The 11,055-nt window shown below is 40.2% G+C and overlaps 1 protein-coding gene across 1 annotated transcript; it reads right to left on the bottom strand.

The window, feature by feature from the left end:
* Positions 1–946: 946 nt before the first annotated feature.
* Positions 947–8,063, bottom strand: tnnc1a (troponin C type 1a (slow)). Its single transcript, XM_024292534.2, has 7 exons — positions 7,967–8,063; positions 5,426–5,485; positions 3,789–3,819; positions 3,544–3,690; positions 1,979–2,093; positions 1,238–1,374; positions 947–1,168 (listed from the first exon to the last, which is right to left on the bottom strand). Exons 2-7 carry the CDS (start codon positions 5,447–5,449, stop codon positions 1,137–1,139), a joined length of 486 nt encoding a protein of 161 aa, XP_024148302.1. The 5' UTR covers positions 5,450–5,485; positions 7,967–8,063; the 3' UTR covers positions 947–1,136.
* Between the last annotated feature and the right edge of the window lie 2,992 nt (positions 8,064–11,055).

Here is an 11,055-nt window from a genome sequence, read left to right as displayed (position 1 = left end):
TAATGGATCTATTTGTCTTCAACTGGATAATTTATTTTATATTTATTTCCTCCATCATGAGAAAAATGCTACAACAAGAACATGTTAAAAAGAGCAAAAACATGTTAAATTCAATTTAATTTTATTTATATATCCCAATATCACAAAACAATTGTTTCACTGGGCTTCATCTCGATAATTGTACAGAAGCAGAAAGTCAGTTGTAAATTATAAACAATAGCTGATTGCTAAACTAAGCTAAACAGACTAAATTAAACTGGTTATCCCTACCCTTAGACCGTCCATCTCGGTGCGGAAAAATGTCCTTGTGGCCTTTTTTTCATGATGTAAGACATTAAGAAAATCAAACTTACAATTGTATTTCTGAGTATTTCTTTATTCAAATTGTAGTGAATCAGAAGCAGGCGCAAAAATGCAGATAGAAAAAGATTGCTAGTGTAGAAGCTACTACGACAAGCCTTCAGCTCCCGGCGCTGCTCCATTCCAATACTTGTCGACGACTAGATCCGTGTACTTCTTTGTTTTCCCCTTTACTGTTGCTCACCATTTTTGTTGCACTGCTAATGCTAATGCTAGGTTGTGGTTGTTAGAGGCGGTAAGCTAGCAGGAGAAGGTGTAAACAGATGGATGACAGGAAGTAGGGGCGGGCTTATTCTGCATCATCGGTCCCACCCTCAACTCAGAAGTGAACTTCTAATAAACTCCTACCGTTCTGCAGAAACTATGTCCTAGAAAACAACACTGGGAACACTTTATAAATAGATCAAAGATGATCAGAGTGGGAGTTTAAATAGTAGACAGACATTAATAACTCTTTGTGTCTTACTGCTTTGGTACTTTCATAGTGCTCCTCCAGGTAAACAATGTTGGCCTCTCAATTGGGAGATTTGTAAATCAGCTGTTGTTCTTCAACGACGAGCTTTAGGTTGACACAAGAGAACACACAAAGGGTGTCCACAAACTGTATTTACAACAATGCCAGAGCTGATACAAAAAAACAAACAGAAAATTCAGAGAGTTTAGACTAAATCTTGAGGTCGACCCCATTGTTTTCATAAGCTGCTTCCTGTCTAGACCCCCCCTTCATGGATTTACAGACATGTGTAGATGAAACACTCCCAATCCTCTGTTGATCATTACTCCACTCCTTTCATGAACTCCAAGAATTCTGAAATGATGAAACGTGATTATGGAAAGGCGAACTTTTTATCAGCATTTGCCCTCAAATATTTCTCACCATCATAGTCGATTTTCCCGTCGTTGTTCTTGTCGCCGTCTTTCATGAGTTCCTCGATGTCGTCCTCTGTGATCGCTTCTCCTGTGGACTCCAGCATCATTTTCAGCTCCTCCAGGTCAATATAACCATCAGCATTTCTGCACAAACACAGAAGTGAGTTACAGATGGAGCCACAAGATGAGAATTTGCCAACACGTTTGCAGTCGGTTTTAGATTCTAATTAGCTCTGGTGGACTTGGCAGAGAGCGCGCCGTGAATCAGCTGACAGAGATACACACACACGGAGAGGATATTCATTTCAACAAGCTCTGTCTGTACATGCTTTGTATGAAAAAGGCCTAAATAAGGCTTTTTTTTCATGTGTTTGGGAACCATCTCTTTGCAAAGATGGGGGAAAAAAAGCATGAAGAAACTCTCGTTCTTTGATGTTGCAGGCGAGGTGTCTGACTTACATCCTAGTGAGTGTTAAAAAATACTCTGAGCTGTCAAAAAGGATTAGGGAGCCAGCTACATGCTGTACTCCGCAGAGCTACTTGGCATTTTGTCAGAACACATAATTGCACATTGGGAGCATACTTTGCTGCAACTACGCCGAGGAGCAGTTTGATAACGAGACTGCAGTATTTTCAGATGATAGGTATTTTGACTCATTCGTCAGGAAACGTGGGGTACAATGAAAAGGATTTTGGAACCTCGTTGTTTATTAAGAGGAAAAATAGTTGAAACGAATTTGAAACTTACTTGTCGAACATTCGGAACAGCTCTGCCAGCTCCTCTTCTGACTTCCCTTTGCTGTCATCCTTCATGCATCTCACCATCATCACCAGGAACTCATCGAAGTCTACCGTGCCGCTCCCTGTGCAGACACAGTTCACCTCGTCACATCCTCATTTATCCACCATGTTGGCTTTTTAAAGGCAGTTTTATGTGCATTGAAAGCACTTAAAAAATACATAAAACCTTTTTTTCCAATCCAGGGGCAGAGCTAAAGGGGGCAAGAGAGGGCAGCAAAAAGTTTGCTTAGTTTTTCAGTAAATATTATTACCATTATTGACAAAGATTCAATATTTTTTGCATTTCTAATGCATATTTTTGACTATTTCATTCGTAATGGCCAACGTTCCAGCTCCCGACTAATCCAATCACATATCGTACTTTCCGGACTATAAGTTGCACTTTTAAGAGAAAAGTCCAACATTTTTAAACAAATTCAGCAAGCCCGACATAGCGTTTCATTTGACACCAAACGTGATTCATGCGTCAGATTTGACTCCGGTGCCTCTTTTGACGTGCGTCAAATTTAATGCTCAATGTTTGTTTAAAAATGTGTTCATAAACTAGACGCTTCCATTGCGTGTGGAGAAGCTGTGTTTTAGCCTCATCGCTACATGATGGTCCCGAAGATACGAATGATGTTGAGAGGTTAAGATTATTTATTTCAAAGAGCTCCTCAAAAGCATCTATAATCACGTCTCCATGTCTGGGTTCAGGACAGCAGGTTTTATCTTTTTCTCATGGCGATGGTTACCTTCTAGCCTCTCGGAGCTGTATCTGAATGATGGTGTTTTTAGCTGCTCTTCCGCCTAGTTTGATGGCTGTTTGTCCCGCATTAGTCCAAGGAGACAAAAATAAAAACAATAATAATATTGTCTCGATTCAAATAAGAAATCATTATAACGTCCATGAGCAGAATGATCAGATTCTCAGCCATGTTTGTTTTGAACGGAACTTCTTCTTCTGCGTTTCTCTCAGCAGACAGCAGCAAATACTGATACACAAACCAACAGCGCCCTCTAATGGCTGTTAGGGTCAAACAACCGTTAAAAGGCAGCCGGTTGTTAGTGGAGAAAATAACAAATATATGAGCCTATTGATGTCTAAAAAAGTCGCACCCCTGGCCAATCTATGAAAAATGCGATTTATAGTCCAGAAAATACGGAATGTATATTTTATATATGTATACATGCTGGGATGTAAAATAAAGTTTTTCTGAGGTCTATTACACACCGAATGCCTCAAACAAACTCAAGATGTTATTTTTCTCGTCATGTTCCATCACAGCTTCCCATGAAAAAGCCAGCATGACTTGAGCGTCCACTGATCCACGTTTGGCTTTAATGCATCCTGACACATGCTGGCGTGTTTAGGACCCTTCACTGACATTTGACATTCAGTTCAAAAGGGTTTGACTGACACAAGTCTGTACAGCACCGAAGACCATGATGCTGATCCACGGCCACGAGGAGGTCAGCGACAGGCAACCCCCCCTCCCCTTTTGACTGCAGCACATTTGAGCTTTGATGTACCGTCTTCATCTACTTCATCGATCATCTCCTGAAGCTCCTCTGGGGTGGGGTTCTGTCCGAGCATCCTCATCACCTTCCCCAGCTCCTTGGTGCTGATGCAGCCGTCCTCTGCATCTTGGACAAAGATGTCAAAGGCGGCCTTGAATTCTGCAACAAATGAGTGCACACACACAAAAAAACTTCTTTAATGTAACTTTGTGCAAACTTTAAAGTGCCACATTACTGTACAAAGATAATCAAGTTACCATTTTTCTGTTCATCTGTCAGCTGTTCAACCTGTAATAAAAAAGTCAAATTCATATGAACATTTCTGCACACTATTTTTTTTCAAACCTGTTCAAAATTAATTTTCAAATTTTACATATCTTCAAAACATTTCATAGAAATGGAAAAATGAAATGTCAAATCAGCTTAAAATATTGTAGTGTTTGTATAAAGCCAACGATGAGATGTTACACCATCCTGGGCCACCCATGGTGACTTCTACTGCTTATATGTGTCGTGCATGAATACTGTGGAGCATTAGGACCACCATAAAAGGTAAATAGATAATATATAAGAGAAAAAGTAGAAAAATTATGAGGAAAAAGTCAACATTTTGCATGATTAAACTAAAAAAAATCAATATTTAATTATTTTAAAGCTCTAACTTCATATATTATGAATTGTTAATTTACAAGATTAAAGTAAAAAATTCAGGAGACAAATGACTTTTTACTAATAAGAATAAAAACATCAAAAAGACAGAGTACATTATAAGTTGTTACTTCAGCAGTGGTTTCACAAAAGAAGAAATATTACGTCTTTTAGTGAGTCAGTGGGCCTCTTCGGAACAAAATTCTTGACCCACAAGGTGAGGATTTCCAGCGATGGCTCATGGATTCCTATGATAAACTGGAGCCTTGTGGCATTACCATAAATGGCTGAAGGATTCAGTTGGCACATACTGTAGATAGATGCTTTCATGATGAACTTTATTTTAAAAAAAACGTGGCATAATTTTTCTTCTCATAGTTTTACTAATTTATTTTTGTAACTTTTTTGCTTTTTTTCTCATATTTTTACACCGTTATTGTCATATATTAATTCTTTTATGGTGGTCCTAATACTCCATCTTGCTCATGACAGCCTGTGACAGAAGTTCCAAAATGAATGCAGGAAAATCAGGGACCACAGATGAAGAACATAAGTGCTTTGAATTAGCATAGCTGTGGATCTGGTCCAACAATGGAATGGTAATCCTGGAAAAGCTACCATGAATGAGAAAAGGAGACAGCTGCTTATGTTAGAATTATCATCTGTTGTACACAATTAGTTAAATGCACACACGCACTGAAACACTCCTCAGGTGTTTGAGGCAAAGGGAAAAAAAAAAGGTAATGTACGTTCCGCTGAGCTTTGAGAGCCTCCACTGGATCTGGCACTTATGACGTGAATGGATGCGATTGTCTGTTCCAACGAGGACAGATAGCTGCATAGCTCTAGAGCTCACTGATAATGCTGGAATTCAGCCATGGAGTGGGGGGGTTATCTGAACCTGAAGCCCCTCTCTGGCACCAAGACTAACAGGCACAGAAGCCACTGACCAAAATTAGCCACGTGAAGTGGGATCGTTCCATTCGAAGTCTCCATAAAAGCAGCAGAGGGAGGATGTGGCCTGTCAGCGACCTCCAAACGAGTGAAAGACACGCAGTCTTATGGTGTGGAGGTGAATAATCAGCATCATCGAGGAAAATGAAGCACTTATTTTTAATAATCAAAGCTGTTATAATCACTCATAGCTGCATGATGTTTGCTACAAGATGACGTCAAAAAAAAAAAGTTTTAAAACTATATGAGTTCAGGTGAGCTTCTAACGACGTGACAGACAAAGACAACCTACCGCCGCCTTGTAGATATCGTTCATGCTGGATGCTGGTCCGCTGCCTGTCCTGACAGTGTCCTAGCACAAAAAGATACGGTCCAGCTCAGGGCAGGACTCTGGCCTCATCCTGGGAGGATTTTATAGCTGGAGCCAGGCGCTGTCTGTCTGCCCTTCCTGTGGCACCCCCCCCCCTCTCTTTTCACCCACAAAAGTGTGTGTCCACAAATGTGTGTCAGCATGTGTGTGTGTGTGCGCACATCATTTGGCCAATCTGTCACAATCACCAGGCTCAGATAAAAATGCAGCTCTTAGGGGCACACTTTGAATGGAATGAAGTTAGGGGGGACGACACATGGTGAGGCCTAATCTCCAGGGAGAAGGCCAAAGAGACACTAAACATTCCTCTAGACCTGGACCAGCCGGCCTGTGAGGCTGTGTGTGTGTGTGTCAGCAGACAAAGATGTGAGACGCTCTGCAGAGTCAGACAGAACTTTCCTCGCTAAAGGGAGAAAATATGGAAAAGGAAGTTGAGATTGTCCACATACAACTGCCTCATATCTAAATCAACAACTTGATAGTAGCTCATCTGAAGACAAACACAGTTAATGTATGAGGTAATGGTGATGTCCCACTCTATTTTAAAAGTGTTTCCAGTGGCTTTAAACTACAATTATGCAGTTTTTAGCCCAAATAAAAAAAACCTTCTACAAGTGGATGCATCTGAATGGAACAGAGAATATTTTTCTACATCACAAAGGGATGCATTCCTGATTCACAACAATTTATATAAAAAAGATACTCAGAAATGCAATTTTAATCTTAATTTTCTTGATATTCGTCCTCTATCATCAGTAAAATGTCACAAGAACATGTTAAAAACACCAAAAACAACATTTTTTTATCAGAGTGGGTCTTTAAAACATCTGATACAGGCAGACTCAAAAACTGAATCCTTCAGTTTAGATTTACAAAATCTATGATTGGATATAATATTCAAATCATTAAAAGTTCAATTTTATAAATGTCACTCTAACACCAAATTCTTTTAACTATAAAACCCCTTAACACATTGTTAAACCATGCAAACTTGGATCGAAGTTTTGTTTTTAAATGTAATAAAATGTATTTAAGGTTTAAGTTGATTTATTCTGGAATTATATTCCTGCTTTTTTCTGTATATAATAATGCTAAAAAGTTAGTTTTAGTTTGTTCAATAAATGTTTATCCTTTTTGGCCCATGACCAAAGGTGGGTTATGGTTTTGGGCCCCCTATGCGATTGAGTTTGACACCCCTGTATTATGGTATTATGGTCGTGGTCGATATTTTTTTCATTGCTCAGAAAAATGTTTTTTGATTCTTTTTTTTCAAGATTTTAAAAATTAAAATACCCCTTAGTGGTGCAAAAATAAAGGTTGGAAGTCTGTTAAAAAAAACCCTAATAAAGCTACTTCTTTACTGTATTTTGATCTTTTACTGGACCACAATGTCACAAATTCTAATGAAAATATCTCAAAATGTGGCTTTTCACAGGAATTATAAGATTAGATTAAACATTAAATAATTCAATTGATTAATTACATCATAATTAACTACTTGATATTATTTAAAACATTAAAATCTGTATTTTTTACTGCCCATATGAACATTTAGAGTTTTTTTCCTTCTTGTCTCAGTAATTTCTACTAGATTCATCAAGAATATGAAACCTATTGATCTTGTCTTTTAATGTTGACTGGGCTTCCATTATGTTGCTAGGTAAAATAAATAAACCAATAGACCAAACTATTGGAGGATCCGTGTGGCCAGCAGAGGGTGCTGTTTACTACACTTCAGCTAAATCAAATTGTTGCCCACGGCTGCCTCGGGATGTTCAATGTATCGATAGTTTGGTGGTCAGGTGAGGAAATCTGGGTCAAACAAACCAAACACTTGCAGACGCTTTTATTGTGAAAAGCAGCGCAGCAGCGGAGTCTGCAACAGGAAACGAGGCCATCCTCACTTAAAACTGTGGGAATCCAAACCCAGCCGCACGCGCGCGCGCAGCATGCTGTGGCAGGCATCCTAAGTTAGGAGTGATCGTGCTGGTTTATAATGGGATGCTAATGGGGACTGGCAGAGCTCACAAGCATCACTCTGAGAGGAGGAGGGAGGGGGGGTATACTATGACACAACACTACACTGTGGTTCGGAACTCATGGTGGATCGGAACCGTCACCTCGATGGGTCTAGACCGAATTCCTTTGGAGAGCTGAGCGCAGTCTGCCCGGTGCCAAAAAGGATGAGCGCGGGGGGGTGGAGGGGAGGCAGCACGCGCGCGACGACTCACGGCAGAGCCGCGCGCGCGGAGTGCTGTTTCAGTGGCGCTGTTCACCAATTTCCCCTCACAGAGGAGGAAAGGCTGACGAAAGAGCTTGCCATTTCCTCCACACAGTGCAATCAGACAGCGCATCTCAAATCCACAATTCACCGCACACCGCTTTTTGAGGGGTTGCCATAGTAACTCGGGTAGTAGCGGGCAGAAAATAAGAGGAGATGAGCGGGGCTATTTCCCCCCCTACCCCTGTCTTCCTTCCTTCCTTCCTTCCTTCTGCCTCCCTGCCACAGCTTTTTCTTGGTAGCTGGACTGCTTTTCATTGTTTGTCTTTGCATTTTGCATGCGGGCACGCGCCTTAACACATGTGGGCAATCAGGAGGACGCATGCGCAGTAGAGTCGGTTATGGAAAAAAAATAATTAGGGTTTATAGTACTTTTGTCTCCTTTTATTAAACCCTAGTGTGCAATGATTTTGCAATAAAGATACATTTGAAGTTTTTTTTCTCTTATTGATATAGTATAGAAACACCGCAGCTGCATTTACATCTGTGAGAACAAACTGTGCCAATCTAAATACTCATGTAGTATAATGATTAGGTTGACGTGCAGCTGAGCTCCTGCCTCTCCTCCCCTCCATGTCCTCACCCCCTTGATTGCCGAAAGGAAAGAAGGGGAGGGGGGCGTCCTTTCTTTCCTGCTTCCTTTCATGCATGCTTTCTTGTTTTCTCTGTGTTCTTTCCTCTCTTCCTCTTTCGGTCTGTTCCCCTCTTTTCACCGATGACCAACCTGTCAGCAGCTCCTGTTGTATCAGGCTGTGAACGCTCTGCATGAGACCCAATCTCTATTCATCTCGGCCCAGCTAGCATTGAGAATTTCAGTTTTCCCGTCACTCTAACCCAAATTCGGGGATTTTGCCTTCAGAGGGATGTCTTCACTAAGCTCCTCTCGGAAGAGTGTTTCCACTGAGCCACTTCAGCAGGGTTACACAGTGTTCCTTAAATCAGGGCTCTAATGAGCCAGTGGCCATATTAGCTCCGGTACAAACACGGCCATGCACTAACTTTCTGCCACGGGGTTGCAACGTTTTCCAGTCCACTGGACCACCAAGTCACCCAGCACCACCACCCCCTGCCTCTCTAATGGTGTATGAGACAACCAGGAGAAAGATTTCCTCTCAGATGTGAGCTTCCCTTCAAGCTATACAGAGAAATTGTGTTTTTCTGCGGTGTGGCAGCAAAAGGAGCGTTCAACATTTTTGTTCGGTGATCAATCATCAAACTGGGCAAAAAAAGATGGGAAAAAACAATGCTGCATTTGTCAAGTTTGACAAACTTTCTGTCTAGATCACCAAGCGCCATGAGGGCACGGTCCTGACGCCCACAAGAGTCTAAAGTTAAATCATGACATTGCAGCTTATTGTCAATATAATAGTTCAGATGCTTGTCGACTTTTACACAGATATATGAAAAAATACCTGTGCATACACTGCAAAATAGTGATATGTCTATTATTATTATTGATCAACTAGTGTTGTGTAACTTCAACATAATTCTTTTATGTTAGTGTCCAACATAATTGTTAAACCTATAATTTAATGACATTTTCAAGGTGTTGGGTGAACTCAAAAGTTTCAAGTAACACCAACTTTATTTGGCAGATCTTCCATTTTCTTGCTCAAGGAAAGTGGCACTAAGAATTGTGGGAGGAAGAGGGGCATGGGTGTGCCACACACTCAACGGTAGGGGTGTAGGAAAAAAAAAATCGATTTCTTTTTGGCGATACTTGTATCGATTAAAAAAGTTTAAATGTTTATTCGATTATTTATGAGCGTCTTTCACCGTCTTGGTTTTGTTTTCCACCTCCGACCACTAGTTGGCAGTAGAGCACACTGAGCCTCTTTTAGCAGCTTTACACTGCGAACAAAACAACAAGCTCTGTCAAATGTTCAGTCAGTCTCGCGGTTTTGGTTGTTAAGAGACACTTAGTTTTGACTTGGAATGAGTGCTAAACCGAAACTCTGTTCCACGTTGCTGCCAGTATCATACAAAAATTCAGATTGCGGCTCATATAAGAGCAAGAGAAGCAGTAGAGCTGCATAGGAGCTTCCATCAAAAGTGAGCAGAAGTTCTGCTGAACTTCATAGTAATCGATTCTAGTTCAGAGACCTGATGGATCAGAGTGATGTGTACAACACTGAAAAAAGAGCAATGTTGTAGCGATTAGCAGTGAAATACGCAAAACTTTTGAGAAAGCTGATGGTTATGTAAATAAAATATTTTAGCCACATTCATCCTGTCATCACACTGAAATATTTCTAGAAAAAAAATGATTTTTTTTTTTCCCTTAAATTTTGAAACACCCATTCAGGTTAATGAACAGTTTAAATGCTAGATTTAGCAATCTTGTAGCTACACCTTTAGAAATGTATTAGTTAAGGCACATTCATTTGATTTTTTCTTGTACTGAAAAATATTTTGTGGTGGAAATCAGACAATATTAAAAAACAAATATTTAGTAATTTACCAAAAGAAAAGCAGCATGGATTTCTGGGTAAAATAAACTTTTTTTTTTTAGATAAAATCGCTCTGCTTGGTGCTGTGATCATTAAATAAAATTAATGTTACCATTTTATTACAAGGGAATACATTAAAGTTCAGGTAGATTCAATTCAAGTCATACTCTTAAAAACAGTGAAAAATGTTTCTGGTACAGTCTCAGGATATATCGCGATAACTATCGTATCGTGAATCATGTATCAGGATATCGTACCGCCAGACTCTTGCCAATACACACCCCTACTCAACGGCCACTTTATTAGCTACACCTTGCTAGTACCCGGTTGGACCCCTTTTGGCTTCCAAACTGCCCTAATCCTTTGTGGCATAAAGTCAACAAGGTACTAGGACCATTTCTCAGAGAGTTTGGTCCATATTGAGATGACAGCATCACAGTTGCTGCAGATTTGTCGACTGCACATCCATGATGCCGATCTCCAGTTCAACCGCATCCCAAAGGTGACCTATGGGTTGAGATCTGGTGACTGTGGAGGTCATTTGAGTCTTCCCCTACTTCTTTCCCTACAGCTTCTCCCTACCCCTACATTTAGCCCCCCAAACGGATAGTTTTGAAAATATAGTGTCTTCAAATTCGGAGATTACTTCCACTCGATGACATCATCAATAGTCGCCGGTCAGCTATGTTTGTGTGTAGCCCTTTAGTGCTCGGAAATACATAACAAAATCAGTTTTATAACTTCACTTAAATACAGTTTTTTAAATTTTATATTAATGGTGCACTAATTAAAGGAAATATTCTGTTACAAAAACAAGATGA

Source organism: Oryzias melastigma, linkage group LG7, assembly GCF_002922805.2.
Source record: "Oryzias melastigma strain HK-1 linkage group LG7, ASM292280v2, whole genome shotgun sequence".
Lineage (NCBI taxonomy): Eukaryota > Metazoa > Chordata > Actinopteri > Beloniformes > Adrianichthyidae > Oryzias > Oryzias melastigma.
The sequence above is the reverse complement of the archived record's forward strand: the minus strand, read 5'-3'. Positions and strand labels throughout refer to the sequence as shown.

Excerpts from the sequence above, each read along its gene's own strand:
- tnnc1a (XM_024292534.2), bottom strand. The coding sequence starts at position 5,449 with ATGAACGATATCTACAAGGCGGCG. Across the intron at positions 3,820-5,425 it reads ACGATATCTACAAGGCGGCG|GTTGAACAGCTGACAGATGA; the intron begins GTAGGTTGTCTT and ends TTTTTATTACAG. Across the intron at positions 3,691-3,788 it reads GACAGATGAACAGAAAAATG|AATTCAAGGCCGCCTTTGAC; the intron begins GTAACTTGATTA and ends CATTTGTTGCAG.